This window comes from Athene noctua, chromosome 1 (assembly GCF_965140245.1).
Source record: "Athene noctua chromosome 1, bAthNoc1.hap1.1, whole genome shotgun sequence".
Taxonomy (NCBI): domain Eukaryota; kingdom Metazoa; phylum Chordata; class Aves; order Strigiformes; family Strigidae; genus Athene; species Athene noctua.
The window spans coordinates 236,121,511-236,142,504 of NC_134037.1; the positions used below are offsets into that span (position 1 = coordinate 236,121,511).

At 37.4% G+C, this 20,994-nt stretch overlaps 1 protein-coding gene across 2 annotated transcripts; it reads left to right on the forward strand.

The window, feature by feature from the left end:
• Positions 1 to 127: 127 nt before the first annotated feature.
• VPS36 (vacuolar protein sorting 36 homolog) lies at positions 128 to 20,514 on the forward strand. 2 transcript variants are annotated; one of them, XM_074913630.1, is made up of 14 exons: positions 128 to 327; positions 1,546 to 1,614; positions 5,080 to 5,150; positions 6,425 to 6,539; positions 8,015 to 8,104; positions 9,534 to 9,620; positions 12,837 to 12,869; positions 12,980 to 13,057; positions 13,473 to 13,607; positions 14,506 to 14,571; positions 15,115 to 15,179; positions 15,630 to 15,714; positions 18,187 to 18,263; positions 18,347 to 20,514. In XM_074913630.1, the coding sequence occupies exons 1-14, from the start codon at positions 232 to 234 to the stop codon at positions 18,438 to 18,440; spliced, it is 1,161 nt and encodes a 386-aa protein (XP_074769731.1). In that variant the 5' UTR covers positions 128 to 231; the 3' UTR covers positions 18,441 to 20,514. The 2 variants fall into 2 exon arrangements, with proteins under 2 accessions (XP_074769731.1, XP_074769741.1); XM_074913640.1 differs by having other exon boundaries at positions 128 to 300.
• The last annotated feature ends 480 nt before the right edge of the window (positions 20,515 to 20,994 follow it).

The following is a 20,994-nucleotide window of genomic DNA, read 5'->3' on the forward strand; positions in this document are numbered from 1 at the left end:
CGGCAGGGGGCGCGCGGGGGCGGGCGCGGAGCGGCGAGGGGCGGGGCGGGGCGGGGCGGGGCGGGCCTCCTGCTGCGGCGGGAAGATGGCGGCCGCTCCTTGGGCCGCCGCTAGGGGGCGCCGGGCGGCTGGGCATGGGGCCTGGTCTGCCGGCGGCCGCGGGCGGGGAGCGGCGGCTGCGGCCTGGTCTGCCGGCGGCAGCGGGGACGGGGAAGGGGCTGCGCGCCTGCCATGGACAGGTTCGCGTGGACCAGCGGGTTGCTAGAGCTGGGGGAGACGCTGGTGGTCCAGCAGCGCGGCGTGCGCCTCTGCGACGGGGAGGAGAAGGTGACGGGAGCGGCCCCGCGCGGGGCCTGGGCGGCGCGGCGGGGCCCGGGGGGCCGGGGCCGGGCTGGGGGAGGGGGGAAAGGGCACGGCCGTGGGCCCGAGCCAAGGGGGGCGGCAGGGGACGGGACTATGGGCGGTATCGGGCGAGAGGAGGGCTATGGAGGGGCCTGGGCTGCAGGCGCAGCATCGGTCAGAGGTGCGGGAGGACGAGTGTATTTTGCTCCGGGGTCTGGCAGGGTCTGACTCTGTGAGGTTGCCAGGGAGGATCTGGGCTTTGTGGGACCGAGAAAGGCCTTGGACGGTGTGTGCCGCATGGAGGGAGGGTTGGCATCCCCACAGGGCGTGTGTAGCTGGTGTCACTGGCATGAAACTTGATGTCCCCTGCTTGGGCTGTCAACTTCTTGTGTCGGGGGCTAAGCGCTCCCCCGCGCTGCTCTGCGCAGCGGGCCGTGCTCTTTGGCTTTGGTGCCATGTACAGGCCGTGCCATGCAATTCACACTTGAGTCATCCTGGTAGCTGTAAAATACTCTTTAGCTCTGGGCGTGAAGGGTGCTCTCTTGCCCCCTGTTCTCTCTTGAGCCTATTCAGTTATTGCTTTGCAACACGGCTGGAGTAACTCTTGATCTCTCCTCATTTCTCCTCACCAGAATAGGTGCATGTCCTCCTAAAAAGCTGCAAAAATGTGCCCCCAGTTTTACAAGTAGGGACCAATTTGGTAACACAGATTTTTCCAAATACTGATGGCTGTCTGATAACTTTTCAACAATAGAATGGATAGAAGTGGTACCCCTGTGTGATAGGCCCTAAGATTTCAGACTGCGTAGCATCTGCTGCTTTGCGTTTCTGCATAACTTTTACTTTCTTGTCAGCAAATAGTGTTCTACAGCCAATAGCCCTGTTTAAAACATGGTATTTGGGAATGCCTGTGTATCTTGCACAGCATATGGAGGGAGGATCCTTCAGGATTTCCTGGGGGAAAGTTTATACAGTTGAAAAAGGAAGTTTGTGTATATCCATCTAATCTTTTTATACTAATTTTCTCCATTGTTTCCTAAACTCCATTTATTGTGTTTTCTGAAAAAAAGAAAGCATTCTCAAAATATTGGCTTGTTGAATTTGATTGCTATGTTGTGGTAATGTGTAATGTTTCCAAGACCAGTATTTATGCAATTTATTGCTTAAATTTGTTATTGATCTGTTTTATTTTTTCCTGTTTAGGTGAAATTTGATAGTGGAGTATTACTGCTTAGTACCCACAGACTAATCTGGAGGGATCAGAAGAATCATGTAAGTCCCACTTTTGTCTCTTTTATGTCATTCCATTATAAATTCCATAATAAAAAAAAGGTAGCTTGCAGTGAAAAGGCAGCACACAGATTTTCCTTTCCTTTGTGTGTGTTTCGTCTTACAAGTTTAGTCCATTTTTTCGCTCACAATGGAAAGTTATGTACAAGGAATGTTCTCTCACCCAATTCTGCTTTAATAAATGATCATGCAAAGTTGAGGAAGGATGGGAATGAATCATATGAATTTTCCTTTTCTGTGGCACAGAAATGGAGGAGAAAAGAGTCTGGTATTGTGCACTAAAAACAGTTGGTTTTGAGACGTGTCAGGCAAATCATAATGTGAAGTCCTCTCCCATGCTCCTTGTCTAGTGAGACCTTTTCTTCCTCACTGTGTTTTCAAGTCCCAAGTTTCCCTGTCATCTGCTCACAGAATGTAATCCCAGACCATGATTTGCTAATAGAATGTGTTTGTGGCAGTATTATTTTGTACAGGTTTTACCTTCCCAACTGCATGTTCTTGTGCTGAACCACCCCTTCAATAACCTAAAATATTTGTACTGCTGTGGCGAATTAATTCAAGGTTTAAGTGGCAGTGATATTGCTGCTGAAAGCTTCGTGTCATCAAACCACACCCTGAGATTGCGGGCTAGAAATGGGAGGGAAAGACTACAAACACATACGAAGCTCTAAGCACAGACTGTGACAAGGTGCACCACTTTGCAGCTGCAATTGATGGAGAAGTCCTCCTCAGAACAAAGTTGGATTATGCTCATTTTAGACACAACCTTTTAGAAATTTAGCCCTGGAAGCCAAAGTTTAGAGCATGTTCAAATGACAACTTTTCAAAGGCCTATTATATTCCACTGGACTAGCTTTGCATAAGGTTAGGTGAAGCACCTCTTGTAACCAAAGGCCATTCCCTACCAAATAGCATGTTCTTGCTCCAAAACAGAGAGCTACCAAAAGATAAGGTCACCAAGGATGTTATTAATTTGGCAAAACGATATGGGGTTTTTTTAGGGATTGTTTGCAGGAACAGCAGAACTATTTTTAGTACAAATTTTTCAAAATGTTTTGAGAGCTGGTCCCCAGGGTGGGGTTACTGTTAAACAAGTCAGGGGCTGATTGTCTAAACCATGAGCTATTCTATAGAAATTAACTTTGTTTTTGGCACAGTCAGCATAAGATAATTTAGCTGTGCTAAAATATCTGTGTTAATGACTTTTTATTTCTTCGTCAGCACCTCTTCGTGAGAGGTGGGTATGTACTGCAATATGCACTGCTTCTAATCTTCTTACTTAGACTTTTTGCTTGCTTGGAGTAACATTAAGCATCATGGTTTATCAAGTCTTATGTCCATATCTGTGTTCTGTCCTTCCCAACAGAAGGATGACATTTTTGTCTCTTTCCCATGACTTCTTCCCCTGCTCCTAGGCCACATGCTTTCTTGTACTCTTCCAAGATCATTGAATTTGTTAAATCAGCAGAGAAGAACCTTGGAGAATAAGAAAAAGAGTTTTATTTTAACACATTAATTTAACTCAGCAAAGATTCTGTCAAGCTTCAGGCTTGATTAACAGAAGGGACAGAAACATGCGGCCAGGAGATTGGCAAAAATTACCCAGTTCTGATCAGGGGGATATAAATATAAGTAACTTTGTTAGTGTGGTAAATAAAGCTGATTCTTTTTCAAGCTGTTCGGACTGAAACATGGGGAGTACAGTGCCTTTTGCATTTTCATAGTGAGTTGTTGGCTAAGCTCAACGGTGACGTAACATCAGCCTTAGAAACTTTAGTAAGATTACCTAGAACAAACTTGTAAAGAGAGTCCCCTTTCATTGTGTCAGCAAACTTTAGTAATAAACGGAGCACTTGTCATTAGGTTAATGTAGCAAACCTTTTTGCAAAAACAGACATCTGTGTTTTACAACTGCTGTTGTTACATACATCTGCAGTTGAACAGTATAGAAAATAGTCATTTCCAAAGGGAAAAAACCCCATCTTTTAAGTTTGTTACATAGGTAGATTTTTAGAACATCTTAAATTGTAAAATCATGCATAATGTGAGCATGAGACATTAGGAAAAAATACCCAAATAAACTTTCAGCATTTTTAACACACCTTTCTTTTTGTATCCTTTCCTCTTGCTTCTCTCACAAGGCGTGATTCTAAGTCCTTGTGTTTACAATAAGTTCGTAACTTTCTGGCTGTGTGCTAAATGAATCAATCATTTTGGCAGTGTACATACTATATATAGTTGGACTCTTTTGTCATTTTCAAAAACTTTTTTTAACAGAAGTATCGCTTTGTCTATATTTAAAGTGTCTAAAGCTATGTGGGGATTTTACAAACAGTAACTGTTCTGTGTAACGGCTGTAGAATCTGGAGCCCTAGATGAAATCTCAATAGCTTGTATTAAGCATTTTTAGAACAGGAAGTACAATCCATGTTTTTTCCCAATGAGAGATTTACTGATTAGTCAGAGTTCCTGCATGTATACTTTCCTAATCTCCAACTTCATGAGGATTTAATTATTCCATGCAAAGATGAAAAATTCTGGTAGAAGGCCCCCTAACAGTGTTCATTGTACCCTGGTGTTAGGGGCGCCCTTGTGGCAGATGGAAGAGAGAGGTTCAAAGAGGGAGAGTAACCTGTGTTTCTTGTATTCTGGGTGACTGTGTCAGCCACAGGGGCATTGTGCGGAAGACATTCACTAAAGGATATTCACCAAAACAAGACCAGGTACCTAATTAGATGCTTTGAATTGCTCCCTTGAGCAATTTCTGTCTAAAATGCATGTAGAAAGGGTTTAGCCTGGGTAGGTTAGTCTCCCACAGATGGATACAGTCTTGATTCTTACTCTGCTTTGTTTTGTCTAAAGCACAGTCCAATGAATTTGTGTTGAGATGCATCAACTGCTGGATTAAGTCCTTGGGTGTGGGATACATGGAGAAATTCCTGTTTCACTCTGAGGATAGTCTGGTATTTCACATGTTCAAACACTCAAGACTGGTGGTTTTGGATATTGTTTTAGCTTTCAAAGTAACATCAATGCAAAAATGTTAAAAACCTATGAGCATTGTTCATCTACAGGGATAAGATGTAGTAGTGTGGAAATTTTAGTGTTTAAATTTTGAACTTAGATACTAAAATTTGTTAAATTCCTGAGTCCTTCTATGAAACTAGCTTGAAGTGTCTAAAGTTGAACAACTGACACTTAAGTTTGGGTTTTTTTGATAATCTAGAAGTCAGTTTCAACTTTGTATTAAGTTTTCCACTCATATTTTTCTTTAATAGATGGTTTCTATTGTTACAATACCATCATATTTCATATGGAGTGCCTCAGGGAACACCCTTGGAAATCCATATGGTTTGTGAAATGAGGAAAGAGACTGCACTTGGTTTTAGAGAATGGATTGTCAGGATATGGCTTTAACTTCACTTGTGTTTGCATCGATTATTCCAGGAGTGCTGCATTGCTATACCTCTGTCTCAGATTGTCTTTATTGAAGAGCAAGCAGCTGGGATAGGAAAAAGGTAAGGTGATAGTCACTGTCTTTTTCAGATGGTTAGTTTGCCTATGCATGTTATGTGAGGTGCCCAAGATTACATGTTAATTTATGGTAGGTTCCATTTGCAGTCCATGTTTCGAGATTGACAGCTACAAGGACCTGCTTTCCTCACTTGAGGTCCAATGTGTAAGAGAGTCATGACAAAGCAGTGTTTGATGTGATTTGTTAAATAACTGTCTTGTAATCACTAAACAAGGATGTGTTTAGTTTGCTATTTTCATTTGATTAGTCATAAATTACAACAGTGATTTTGCTGGATCTGAACTTGAAAGCTAATTTTAGTCTTTTGTGCTGCAGAACTGGTTGAGGATAGAAACTCTGCCAGATCCTGTATTATACAACTTTTCATGACCATGTGATTGATTTTTAACTTGGAAATGCTAGCGACGGTTAGGAGGAGCTCAAGTGTTTCCACTCACTTGAATAACTAATTCAGTATAGTATAAGTATAAAGAAGTTTCACAAGGAAAAAAAAAAATCAACTGGAGAAATACATAGGTAGTTGACATCTGCTTGCAGCCTGCAGTCAGATGGGTAAGGTATAATATGCTGGGAGTATCAAGAAAAAATCAGGTAATTCACTATTGCTGGAGAAGTCAACTGAGTAAAAATGAAAGGGGAATGGCAAACTTGCAGTCATGCTGTGATAGCAGTCTGTTATGTTTCTAAAATACTGCTATCTCAAGGTTTGTTTTGGTCATAGGTGTCATTTTAGACTGTTATTTCCATGCATGGTACTTTGAATGTTGGTTTTGGACAAATACACATACAATGTTTGCAAGTGACATATACAAGTGGCTTAGATTAAACATCATATTGAGACCTTTTGTTTTCCTGTGACAAAGACAGTGTATTTTGGCAGTAGTTATTGAAAGTCAAAAGCCAAATCAAATGACTACTTGACTGTTATTTTTTTTATCTTAACTAAAAGATTTTTCAGAAATTAGCTTGAAATATTAACATTTATTATGTTTATTTCTTAGGAAATCATGATGGGTACATTTTAAAATTGTGAGATGTTGCTGTTTTAGAATTTATAGTAGTTTTTATGCAAGCTCTAATATAATATAGAGTGAAAATACCTAAATATTGATGCACAAATGTAAGACATTATTTAATGTACTTTAGCTCTTAGTTGAGATAAAGTTAATAGAGATTTTGATTAAATGGTTAACTTTGTAGAAATAATTTTTTTTAGATATTACAGAAAGCTGCCTCTTCCCTTTAACTTTTTCTTAGTGCCAAAATAGTAGCTCATCTTCATCCTGCTTCTTCAAACAAAGAGCCTGGTCCATTCCAAAGCAGCAAATATTCCTACGTCAAACTTTCTTTCAAAGAGCATGGGCAGATTGAGGTAAGTTTTGTACTATGCAAGCCCATCACATCAGATCTTTGGACGTGTTTTTCTTCCTCTTGCTGCGTTAGGGATAATTTTCCATGATCTTTTCATGTTTACTTTTGAGGTGGAGCTTTTTCAATACATCCTTTTTGAAGACAAACACTATGAGCTTTCAGGGTTCTATTCTTTGGTTAAATAATGCAAATAGAGTTCCAAAAATGTCAAGAGGCATTACTAGGCTTTGTCCTTATTTTAGTACTTTAATATATTCTTATACTTCCTTTTTTTAATCTTTTAAATTGAACACAGGATTTTCCAAAATGACGTCTCTGGAATCTGTTAAATGTTTAACAGAGTAGAAGACATTTCTTTGTAGCTAACCCTCTACTGAACAGGAATCAAGCAACTTATTCCTTAGTCATCTCTCTCATGTTATTGCTGAACACATTTTGTTGTTTCAGAGATTTGTTTCATTTTATGTTTTATAAATCTTTACGTTTTTTACCTACACCAAATCTCAAAGGCTTTGAGCATTCTGAAAAAATATATTTTTACAAGAAGGCCTATGCTAAAAAAACAAAAGAAATTGCACTCTGTAAAGAAATTTCATAGTATAAGACTCTCACTTAAAGAGACTGAGAACTTTATCTTTGAACAACGAAAAAAGCTGTATCTATTCACTGCAGAAAATCAGATTTTTCAACTTGAATTAGTTATATAAGACTTATAAATGCAAGTGCTTGATCAGACTCACTTTCATTTCTTTGTGAGCAGTTTTCATCTTAGAATGAGTGTAGATTTATGCCTAGTTGTTGCAGTTGTTTTGCCTAATCATAACCTTAATTATTTTAATGTTCACGTCTGAAAATCAAACTTACTATGCTTATTCATTATTGGGCATATCAATTACACTCCAGATATTTTCTTTATGACTTCACAATGCTTTCTTGTGAACTCTGAACAGCCATAAGAATGGAGTAGATTTTCTTTCTGGATTTTGATCAGTGGAATACACCTACTGTTAACTAATTAACTAATGCCACGTTCTGATATTGACAGTAAATAAATGCAATTGATCTGTGTGTTTGTCTTTATATTGTTAATTAACAGCTCAACAGTAATTGGATTGTTCGTTTCCTTCCTTTTAAAAGCATGCTTTTGAGCAAACCTCAACGTTTTTACTTTAGCATGTTTGGGAACATTTTGAATATCTGAAAAAAATGTTTTATGATAGAAGTACTCATGCAAATTTAAATAGTAACTACATGGCTCCTCTTCTAGTGTGTATATTTCTGAAGACTGAGCATTAAGAATTTCCAGATGATTAATGTTATACTGTGGATGTGTACATGTTACCATGTGGATGTGTAGATGTTACCATGTTTTGTCTTACAGTGAAGCTTTTTTCATCTACCACCAAGATGCTAAAAACACCGAGAGGTACTCTGCACAGTTTATGAAATGTTTGTTGTCATCTTTAATATTTGCAGTTCTATAGACGATTATCAGAAGAAATCACACAAAGGAGATGGGAGAACATGCCTACTGGTCAGACCATTCAAGTTAACAAGGATCCACAGGTATGTGCAGAGTTTCTGAGCAGAATCTGTATGTAATGTCTTGTTTCCACTTCTTGCTGCCCCCATATACTGCATCTGGCATGCCTCTCTAACAAACACTATGGGCACATGGCGGAACTCAGCTTTACTTTGCCTGTTTCTTCACTGGCATAAATGCGCTTCTCCTTTGTAGTTTTCACCCAATACAGAGCACTGTGGCCTCTTCGTTGAGTGGGTTTAGACTTGATAATGAGCTCCGTTTTATTTATATAGTCAGACACAGACACACTATTATGCAAAAATTATATATATTTGCATATAATTTTATTCAACATGAGAGATCTAATGAACCTGAAAGACTTTTGTTCTTAATTGTGATTTCTGTTTCATTTTTAATGTCTGGAAGTCAAATATATAATATGCAACTTTTATATAACTCTTTGGAACCTATATATGTTTGATTTAAATGTATATTCTAAATGGAGGTTGTTGTGGAGTTGTTATGGAGTATCTCTTTGTCATATGTCAGATTACTGCCTTTATCTGTGTGCATACTTCTAGTTTATAAACTCTGACAAACATGTAGATGTTTATGTATACAAATATGTTGAATATATGAATATATTGAACATACAGTATTATATGAATGAAATAGGATGAAGATTGTTAAACATCAAATCAGATATGTCCTCCTTTGTAAATGTATTATCTATAAACATTGTTGTATTTGGACTAATGGGGAGGCCTGAAGTCTCAAGAGTTACTTAATGAAAATGCCTTACCTCCTTATTCTTAAGTCATAGGAAATAATTAACACCAGTGCTAAGCTTTGCAGTCAGAGATTTGAGGGTTCGTCATCACCTCCATTCTCATACTTCTCAGCAGGGTAAATTAGACTGCACTTAGCATTGTGTTTCTGAGGCTATATTTACTTCAGGCTAGATTTCTTGAGGTAATCATGTTTAGATACACTCACCATTTCCAGAGTTCTAGTATAGATGTTCACATGGACTTGGAAGGCTTTAATTAAGATGAGCTGGAATGCTCTATTTACTTCAGGCTAGATTTCTTGAGGTAATCATGTTTAGATACACTCACCATTTCCAGAGTTCTAGTATAGATGTTCACATGGACTTGGAAGGCTTTAATTAAGATGAGCTGGAATGCTCAGACTGGATCAGGCTATTAAGCATCTTCATATTAATAGCTTCAGTATAATTATTTTATTATCTGTCTACTACAACAAATTCCCACATGCTTTACACTTAATGTTTATTTTTTTACGCTGGTTTAAAAAATACTTCCAAAAAATATATGAAATATTGTATGTATGATATCAGCTCTTTGGGGGAATGTTTCCTGTCTTCCAATGTTAAGGTTTTTCATGGTGCAGCGGATGAGAAAACTTAGCATTTCCTATTTTGATTCCTTTCATTATTTTCTTTTGCAGGCAGGAAGAATAAGGGCTGTAGGAATTGTAGGGATCGAAAGGAAGTTAGAGGAAAAAAGAAAAGAGACTGACAAAAACATTTCCGAGGTAAATATTACTAAAGTTTCAAGGTCAACCACCTGTCTGAGCCATTTCTGTTCATTCACGCTTTCTTTAAGGGGCAGCTTGGTTTTGTTGAGAAGTCTGAACTGATTAAGAGTGTGTAATTTACAGTTATTTACTTTGTTTAACTGGCTTTTCAGTATATGTAAAGGTACTTCCTCTAAACAGTTCCTTTCAAGAAGACTGTTCTCTGAAACTAATGGTGTATATTTACAAAATTAGTTTTGGTAGAATTAGAAATCTGAGTTCAGCAGCTTTTCATCAAGGGAAACAGAACACAAAGGCATCAGCAGAAAGAAACTGTCACAAGTTGGGTTTTTTTCCCTTCTTTTTTACAGCTAATTTTGGTTTCAATTGAAAATTTAATATATAGTAAAAAGAATACACTGATCTAAGTGTCTGCACATAATTCTGGTGGTTAGGTTTTCATCTTATAATACTCATGTTAGATTTAGGCTTATAATTACAGTAAAATGTTCTGCAGTCCAGGTATTGGCAAGATGTTAGAAGTATCTTTGCAAAATACCTGGGCTAGAGACAATCCTTTTCCCCAGAAAGGCGCAATAGTTGAATTCCATATATCCATACTGATGTACAACAGAGGCAGTTAATTTCTTCATTACGTACCTGGGAGCAATAGCGTCAAAAATAGTCTGGTTCTCTCTTGGTAGTAGAGATTAACACAGAAGTACTGATGAACTACATGCAACAGATTTGTTCTTGTGGCAAAGCTTTACGCAATTCATCGTGCCACAATAAAAAAGACATTCACTGCTCTGATACATAAGAAAATTATAGTACCTTTGCAAGCTGCACGCTGTTTCAGATACCAGATACTTTCTGTTTATGAGGAACATAATGAATGAAGTTCTGCTTGTAGCTCAAAAAGTATTGTGATTACATACATGTGTACATAGTTCAAAAGGTATTGTCTGGTTATTTTTTCCCTTAGTAGCTTTGTCAGAGAGTGAAAGAAAGCCATTTATACATGTTGTATGAACGGAGGAAAACCATGACTTGTAAAATCCTGCCTTCCTCCAGCTTTAAATGTTATAAATGACTTAATTTAAAAAATAGTGCTCTGGCTTCCAGGAAAAGGCTTCCTGCATCTGCTGTTCACTGCTGATAAGAATCCAGTTCTTTAGCCTTTTGTTTATCTGAGGAAGTTCCTGTTAGGTGTGTGCACATTCCCCTTTGTTTCCAGGCCTGCCCTCCGTGAGTCAGGCGGAGGAGGAGTTAGACTCAGAATGCTGTTTATTTAGCTAAATCAAGGGTTCTTTTGATGAATGATGTTTTCATGCAGGTTATAGAGATTAGAAATAAGCTGGGAAAAGCCTTGTTAGAAAACGTTTTGTTGATATCATATACAAGTACAGTAGAAGGACTTTGATTTACACTAGAGATTGGGAAATCTATTGTAAATTACTGATTTGGCAGATAAGGAAGGAGAAAGAAATATTCCAAAGAGAAGCTTTTGTTCCGATAGTGGTATATTATTGTTATACGGTGGTATATTTTCTTTTCTTCCCTTGGACCTAGCTTTGTCCATTTAATTTTGGATACCTAATTTAGGTACCAAGTGTTAAGAGGCTAGGCTTCTCCAGTTAGTGGAGAAACAGAGGCACGGTTAGGAAGGATTCAGTTGAAAAGCAAGCCTTGTCCTTTCCTGGAGGCATCTCTTTCTCTTCTTGGCATGTTGAATCTCAGACCAATAAGCTTCTATGTAAGGTGCCTAAATGTAGGTGGGAGCAATTGGGTCTTCCTGTGCAGATTCTGCTAAAATGTCTCTTTCTAGTAGGGGGTTAGTCAGAATAAGCTAGGAATCACATAGAAGAAATGGCCAGAAGCTGTAGGCAAGATGTACCTCTCAGCATTTGACATGCTAACTGAACAGCCTTCTTTCCTTGTAGCTGGAGGGATTGGGTGCTGCCGTCAGGCAAGCTTTAGCTGAAAAGGTTCAGGAATTTTTCTCATATCTGTTCAAAAAAAGGCTGTCTGAAAAGGCTGACCACCTGGACATGCTGTCATGTGTTTGAGAGAAGTGGATGAGAAGGTTGAATATGTGTTGCTGAGGATGGGAGAAAGAAGAGTTGCTTTTTAATGTAGTTGCAAACTTTTAAAATTATTTTTTTTAATGCTAGTTGGTTATCATTACTAAAACTTTTTGAATTTCAGTATACCTTCAGCTTTTTAAAAAGTTTTATTTAAACCTAAAAATGCCCTTTGTGGGTTGTTGTAGAATTGTATTTGAGAACGTAGCAGTTCACTAAGCTTAACAGTCTTGATAGAATTGTGGTCCTATGATGGATGTACAGTTTATTATATATTTTTTGTGGAAACAAAATAAAAGGTTTCTCAGACTAGAAAAACATAATTTTGTATGAATAATTTTTTCCCTTGCGCTAGCAAGTAATTTGGTTTTTAGGTCCAACAACTAGAGTTTTCAGAGGGTGCTTTTTGTTTCACTTTTAATTTATTTAAATCTGATAATTTGTCTTTTACACCTTATTTCATTCATTTTTTAACTGTTTTTTTGTTTATTATGGTAGTGCCACTGTTCCTATGTATGCAATACTTAAAAGAAGGTTTTAAGTGGACTGTCTCTTCAGTTAAATGGAGGTTTTTGTCTCTTCAGTTACGTATTCATGTGAAAGCATATACCTTCTTTCTTGTCATTTGCAGTGCCTGTTTCTTACTAACTTTGTCACATCTACTGGTTAAATTATTTTGTCAGGAGGAGTACTTTTGTAGCTTTACAGCTGGCTTGCTGCTGTCCAGAAACAATAGGTCTTGACTGAGGGTTAAATGTTGGAAGAAAACCTACCATCACCACCAAGAAACCTTCCCCCATCTTTTAGGAGAGCATAATAAACTTGGACAGTTTAATCTTTTCTGGGCCTCAGTATCTCATTGTTCCTTCCTATCATGTGGACTTCATAAATCATATTGAACTAGTGTTCACATACTAAAGTGTGTGATTGTTTTCTTCATTCTTTGTTGTTTATGGATTGTATAATTTTAAGGCCTGACATAAAACAGATATATCAACCAAGTATATATAATATCTCACACTGTAGCATACTAGTCTAAAGGGACAGCTGCTTTTACGTAGCTTGGATAGGTGAACAAAGGCAGCTCACTGTATCCATTAAGCCAAAGGCTCTAATTATACTGATGTGCAATGTTTGCTTTTGATTTCAGGCTTTTGAGGATCTTAGCAAACTGATGGAAAAGGTATGGCATGTGTCACTTATCCAAGTAGACTTACACTTATTTTCTTAGTTTTAAGCATATTTTTCTCTGTTGAGCTGAAAGTTGACTTATCTGTGTGTCTTTCTTGATAGGCTAAGGAAATGGTGGAGTTATCCAAGTCAATAGCTAATAAGATTAAAGAAAAACAAGGTGACATCACTGAGGATGAGGTAAATGAATTTTGTTTTTAAAGTCAACAGAAACGTTCCTATGAAAAGGAAAAACCTATCTGTTTAATACATGTAATGTTAATAAAGAACACTTCATGGTTGGTTTTTTTTGTGTTTTAATTCTATGTAGATTAAAAGTGACTTACTTATTTAGGGTTAGCTTTTCTTTTGACCCTGTCTTAAAAGCCAAGATTTTACTGCTTTTGTGTAAATTTTTGTATTTTGACCTCATACATGTCAAAATTAAATTGTATTAAGTCTTGCCTTCTCTTCACTAGTTAATTTACGTTATTGGTAGCAAACTGAATGGATTTATTCACCAAAACTGTCTTACAGTAATGAAATAAAAGACTTTTAAACCCCAGAATCATTCACTAGCTGATGTACTTTTAAATTTATTTATTTATTTGTTTAGACTATTAGGTTCAAGTCCTATCTCCTAAGTATGGGTATAGCTAATCCAGTTACTAGGGAAACCTACGGATCTGGTACACATTACCACATGCAACTGGCAAAGCAACTCGCTGGAATACTGCAGACACCATTAGAGGTAAAGTACCTAATTTTGCACCAGCATTTTCTGTGCGTTGCTGAATTTTGATGTAAATGTGTTTTGACTGTAGTACTGTGCCTCTTTTTAACGTCTCAGATTTAGCAGCACAACCTCATATTCAGTGTTAAATATAAGTAAGAATTTTACATTGGAGTAATGGCATCTCAACTTCTAATTTGTGAAATATCAGTGATATTTAGAAAAATCATACAAGCAGTCTTTCTTCTATTTGAACAGTCCTTTATTTATCTTTGCTGCAGAATATTATTTTTTAAAGAAAAAGTGAAACAGCACTGACTTTGAAAATATAAGTAGTCAGTCTTTAAGCTGCTTAAAAATTATATATTTGGTAAACATAGCATAGAGTTATTACATAGATTACCCACCTTAGTTGTATCTCATATTTAAATTTATCTGAAGCTATTAAAGAATTCAGGATTCTCACCAAAAAGTTAGATTTCATGTTGCAACTTACATGTGCTTTCCTAGTAGACACATAGCCTTATAGTACAATATTTTTTTGAAAGCTGTGTGCTACGTACTTTGATTGGAATGGAAAATGGAGTGTGTCTGAAAAGTAAAAATGGTAAATTGATTGCTAAATTTAGTATATTCAAATTCCTTGTTCCTGTGGTGTATTCTCTGCTTTAAAATCAAAGTAATTCAGAGTCCTTGGATGTAGTATCAGTGTTCTGCATTTTACAATTGTTAGATAAAGATATAATACAACTTATCTCTCATGATAGAAATACGTGGTATTGCCTGGGTAGTTTTTTTACTTAAAGCTCATCATTTAGCTCCTCTGTTTTACTTGTTTAATTGGTCAAGTGCAAGTTGAGATACCGTGTTTACTAGATTAATGCTATTTCTCTTACCAGTCTTGTGCTTAACACAGGAGCGAGGAGGGATCATGTCACTCACAGAAGTGTACTGTCTGGTAAATCGCGCCCGAGGATTAGAGGTGAGAAATTGGTTTTATTAAGTATTTTATAAAATGTACTTCATTGATAAGGTAATGAAAAAAAGGGTAAAAATGTTCCCTACCAATTGCTTACCCTACCTGTCTAACCGCATGAGGTGATCAACCCTTTATTAAAGTTAAGGCTTTTACCTTTTTCTTTTCTCCTTCTTCATGTAACGTTTATGTATCTTTTGTGAGTTGTCATTATGTACGCTGCTTTTGTAATGCCATATAAAAGGGAAAATCCATCCTTACCTGGAAAGAAAACTGAAAGGATACAGAATACTAAAGAATGGTGAATGTGTTTTTTTAAAAAATACATAAATTCTTTCTGTAAACAAGGCAAAAAGTATTATAGAATGCATAGTAAAGGAACAGAAAACATAGAAGCCAAGAAAATAGACGGCACAATAGCAAGGAAGAAAATTAACAATATTGTGCAGGCTGTTGTATTTTATAGCTGTAGTTACTAAAACTGTTTTGATGTTATGCTGTATACTTGAAATACAAGCTGTGAATAAATATGTTTTACTATTTTAATAGTTGCTGTCACCAGAAGATTTAGTAAATGCTTGTAAGATGCTGGAGTCACTGAAATTACCACTCAGGTAAGACCTTTACAGATGTATTTATAAAACATGGCACTCGCAAGTCAGACCATGGTGTTTGGATGACTTAATATTTTACCTGCAGTAGATGTTTTTGTTTTTTTAAATGGAGTCATCCTTTCGTTAAAGGGTGTTGCTGTATGCACCAAGATCCACTCTACATTAAAATATGAATTTTTAACCATGGTTCACTTTGTTAGGAGGACAATATTATTTTCACTTCCAATATAGTTTCTTCAGACTGGGAAAAGTGTTTAACTAAGCACAGACGTATGCCCTGCTCTTTTCAGTCTCTTCAGATTTTGAAGATGCTTTTAACATTAGGTTCATCTCGCAGAGCATTTATTTTTTCTTTTGTAATGTGGTTATAGGTGTGGATGCATTAGAAATGTGACCATAGGTGATGTGCACAGGGTTTTTAGTTACTTTGACTCTTTCTTTTGATTTTAGGCTTCGGATATTTGACAGTGGTGTGATGGTGATTGAACTCCAGTCTCATAATGAAGAGGAAATGGTAGCTTCTGCTTTAGAGACAGTAAGTGTACTTCATTTCCTTCAGTGTTCTGACTGTGCTGTGGAAATTTAAACACATTAGGTATAAAAACTTGAGGTACAGGATTTCCTTTTGAAGTTTTGAAATACAAAATATTCCACTTCCAAATCTTCTAACAGTAATACTTAAATAGCACTTTTCATCTTCAAAGTGCTGTGCAGGCAATAATTGTAGTCATTGCTTTCTCCTTAAGGAATAAATCACTTTTCCATCTCTTTTCAAACTTCATTAACCTTTAACCTTCTTCCAAACCTTTTGCGCTGTAGGATGAAATTCATGGCATGTATTAAGCACTTAATTTAACAGAAGTGGACTTCAGACACTGTACACATTGTGCTTGAAGGCAGTGAAAGTAGCTTTTAAATGTTGATATAGATGGTTGTTTGGTTTGGGTTTATTTCATAAAATAGCACATTGTATGTGTAGCATCTTGTACGCAGATTGCTGCCATGAGGAGTGCTCAGTTGGAAAGCAGTGTTTATAGAATTAAGCTAGCTTCATCAGGAAAAAAAAAGTATAAATTGCTCAGTGTGGTAAACCTTCATGGTCTTGCTACCTCTGGACTCTTTAAACTCCTGCTATTCCATCATTTGATGAATTTTCCTGTGTCTTTTTCAGTGGGATGTATTTTTTGGTTTTCATAAAGCTGATTCAGTGTATCCAAAGTTAAACATCAGAGTCAAAGAGGACTTTGACTTGGACAGTCAAGAAAAAGTAGAGCTACCCCAGACACCTCACATGAGTTAGAGATCCATGGGTTAGACTCTTCAGTGCATTTTACATGATTGTTACCATATAGCTTTCTTTCATCAAAAAGATTTTTAGATAAGAGAAATGTATATAGCTGTCTAAAAGATTCCAGCCTAAACTGTCAGAACTAAAATACTTAAATCTTTCAATATATATTAATCTTTTCAGTTTATTTTCTTACATTTACAGAAAAATACGTAGTCTGTTTTACCTTTTTTCCTGATAATTTTTGGTTTCTAATTAATTTCTTGCCTTCAGTAAGAGTGCTTATCTCTTTGAGAAGAAAGGAAAAACCTTTTCTTGATAACAAATGAGGTCAACTGCAAAAAGCAACAGATGGTGGATTTATTACCAAAATGCCTTTTTTCTTTTATTTTTGTAATATGAGACTTTGACTCCATAGAAAAATGTAAGAGGGAGGCTTTGAATGAAGAAGGCTAGCCCATAAGGGAAAGGGAAGTTTGAGATCAGACTTGAGGCCAAAAGCACCCTGTACTTAATGTATAATGTACAGTAACATGAAACTTCTGAGAAGTGAAAGGAAGTCACAGAGTTTCAAACAGGGGAGAGATGTGGTTTTGAAGGGCTGATGAAGACGGGAAATGACATGGAAGTCAAAGGAACCCAAAGTCACCCTTGATGAGAGGAGTGGTTTGGGAGGGAAAGATAATTAATCACCCGTATGCATATTAGATTGTATAGCTGACTTCCATTACTCAGATTTGATCACTTAGCTTCAAGTTAGAACTAATTTAATCTGAGTTTCTGTAAAAAGACTGCAGCTGAGAATGATGCCGAATAGAGCCCTCCTCACCCAGTTATGTGGGAAGCAGGAAATGGCAACTGCATCTGGATTTACACATTTGCTTGAATCTGAAGTGATGGAGAAATAGAAGATTAATAACACTTAGGGTGATAAAACTTACTTATCTGAAAAATTCAATACAGTAATAAGTTTAGACTTCATATCTGATATTTTAAGCATCCAAATGTCCAACCTGTGTGAGAAGGTTTCATTTTAGCATGTACTAACTAGCGTCATTGAGACAATGGGGCCAAAGTTTTGAGTCCCAAGACTGAACCTATCTTTTATGTCAATTGAAAGGTGATGGTGGCTTTTATTGATCCCTCTACTATGCTGTAATATAGGGTGGAGAACTAAGGTTTGGGGATTTTTCTGTAGGCAGTGGGGATATTTTAAGTCCCAATAAACTCAAATTCTCCACTTCCATCTGAGATGACTTAATTTCTAAATTGATGACCTGCCCTGAACAGGTCTTTTATTTCCTCAATTAGGCTTCACTGTTTACAGAATCACTTAGTATCATTGTGCTGTGTAAATAACCGCTTGTGACAGCATACTGCTGTCTGAGCTATTCTAATTTTTTGACCCATTTTGTCCCACAGCATCTTTTAAAAAAATCCAAAAAAAAAGGGTACCATGTGATTTTTTTACAGATTTAACTCTTTGCTACGTTCCTTTTTTATACTTGGCAATTTTCCCAGGACACAGAAGAGGTATTTTTAAGGGGAAAGACTCATAATTATTTGCACCTTTTAAAATACAAACAAACTAGTTGTCTTCACAGGGTATTTGCTACCAATTTATTATTTCACAAGGCTAGACCTGATTCCATAGCTGAGAGTACTTCATTGTTCTTCTAATGCCCTAGTTTGTTTATTTGTGTATTTGTTTTTTGACAGGTATCTGAAAAGGGTTCTCTCACAGCTGACGAGTTTGCTAAGCTGGTGGGGATGTCTGTTCTCTTAGCCAAAGAAAGGTAAGTAATAATTGCTGTGTTCAATATCTTTGTTATTGTGTTGTACTCAAGTAATAGAGCATGTCGTCTTTTGCTTTCTCTAGGCTGCTTCTTGCTGAAAAGATGGGCCATCTTTGCAGAGATGATTCAGTGGAAGGCTTGAGATTCTACCCAAATTTGTTTATGACACAAAGCTAATGTATTTTGTGTACAATTTGTTATGTAACAGTTGAACAAGAGAGCAGAGGGCAGAACCCTTCCAACAACTGACTTTAAAATTTTTATTCTGTTAGTCAACTGCAAGAGTGATGAACATTGCAATGCTTTACAGTTCTCAGGTATTTCAAGTGCTGACTCCTCTTACGTGGAACTGAAAGGAAATAGGAATTACTAAGTCAGAAGCATGTTAATTGTCTCACGCTGGCTGACTCAAGGTTCAGTTTTTATTTGATGTGCTCTGTAGTTTCTCATTTCAAGAGAAATCAGATGAAGATTCCACACAAGTGAAAGTGGAGAGAATATCCCTGTAGTCTGCCATGAGGGTTGGCACCCAGAAGACAGGTTACTGCATACTCCAGTTTGTTTATGTCTAGAGCAACAAAGCAGACAGATGTATCCGTAGTGATAAGAAAAATTACTTTGGTGTGTACTGAGGTATAAGGAACAAACCAGTGTAGAATAACCCCTTCTCCCTAAAGTGATGAACAGTTTTCTAAGAGACGATCGTGGGGTTCTTGTACGTTGAAACAGAATGAACCTGCTGCAGGAGAGATTTAACATATGTTATGTGAATCTAGAAAAAACACTGTTTATTTTGTCATGTCTTATGCAAATATCTCAGATAGAAGCATTGTTAGCACCAACTTCCTCCCTTCTCTTTCCTTGCCATCTTCCTTCCTGTCTCATTACGTTGCACTTTGGGTGCCCTTTCTCTGTCCTTGCTTGACGTAGAGAGTGGAGTAGCAGCCTCCTGTCACTCCACCAGACTCTGTGCTTTAATATGCTTGGGTTTTGTCATGTACTTCTAATGAAAGATCATTTGTTTGTTTCATCGGCCTATTACCTGTTTTGGAGAGACAGTTCATTTGCTTATATCTCATATGCAAAAATTAATATGCTTTCAGTATTGAAGGGAGGAAGAAGACTATCACCCTTGTGTTTAATAGTCATGAGGTATCATATTGTTTGGTATTCCTCACCCTATGTTCACACTGAATGCAATTTGATAGTCTCAGTTTTCATAACTCCAGTGGAGTTGTTACATTACTTGAAGATCTGTTGTCATAGTAATAATGGTAAGTGGATGTTTATGATCCACGTCACTTAAATTTTTGGCATTTTGAAGTAATCAGTTTTAATAAATAACAAAACTCCTTCAAGGTATGGTCAAGGATAACATATAAGTAACTGCATTGTGATTGTAATGGCCAGATTGACATTACGAAAAAGGAGAAGGTGGCTTTTAAGAGCCTGAATATGTTTTCAGAACTATTTCAGTGTTAGTGTAGCTTAAACAAGGGTTAAGAGCCTGTCAATAAGGAGTTCAGTGCAGAGATCCCTACAGTGATGATGGTTTTGGTTCATAGGATGCTCACTTAGATCCAGGGAATTATGTCCTCTTATCCTTGTCATGACCAAACTTTTATGCAGTGCTTTCTTTAGGGCAGTTTTCCTCTGTTTCACGAAGGTGCTAAAACTAATGTATTTGACACAGCTGAAGGAGCTGGTTCCACACTATTCTTACTGTGTTAACCATCTAGTATCATCGATCAGGAGCCTTACAGCTTGCTGCTTTTCTTCATCCTCCTAACAACCCACAGAGATCTGTGTGAGGTATGCTAAGCATCACGCATCTAAGGAGGGACTGAAAAGTGAGAAATTCAGAAACAAAAAGCTGTTTTGTGACAACTGTTTCTTTTGCCTGATACCCAAACCTGTCAAGGGAGACCAGTGGTTTGTGGGCCTGAACCTCTCCCCACAAGGGGGCATGTCTTCTGCAGAAAGAAGAAAACCAGAAAGGAAATGCCAAGTGGAAACTCCCAGCCTTCGTTGCTCCAGCCCCCTGGGTATTTCATTATCTTAATTAAGCAATAACAGTACAGCCTATTTAGAATGATGGCACCTTCTCAAGCTTTTCTTTCCCAAGATTTTCCCTTGACTTTTTTTTTTTTAATCTACAGGGAAGAAATCTGTAGGGTAAATTGTATAGCTGGTTTAGAATTTAAACATACACATGAGAAGATGACTACTAGAAACTAATAAAAATGAAAAGATTTTCTTAAATAGACTGTTCTGTCGTCTTTTTTCTTCCTAAATGTTTTGGGCAGCTTTAAAATCTTTACACATCAAAATCTTGTGATTCAGTGGGGCAGGTTTTTAAAGCCCTTCATATTTTAGCTGTCTCATTTTGTACCTAAAAGGGTATAAGTTAGTTTTGATTTAACATTGAAAGGTAGAATTAAATGTAATAAGAATGCCCTGGTTCTGTTGCTGACCCTGCAGCCTGTGACCCATCCCAGCAAGAATCACCAAACTCTGCATGTCTATACAAGCACCAGTTTCATGAGGGAACCAGGCTGAGTCCGAGCCATGCATACATCCCGTGCTAGCGTTGGAAAGGCATTTGGCACCTTTGAACGTGAAGCTGAAAAACAGAACTCATATGTCAGATACAATTCTGAGAGCCAGCTGTTGGGCAAACAAATGGAGTGACGTGTTTACAAGTGCGTGGTGTCATGGCAATACCTCACAC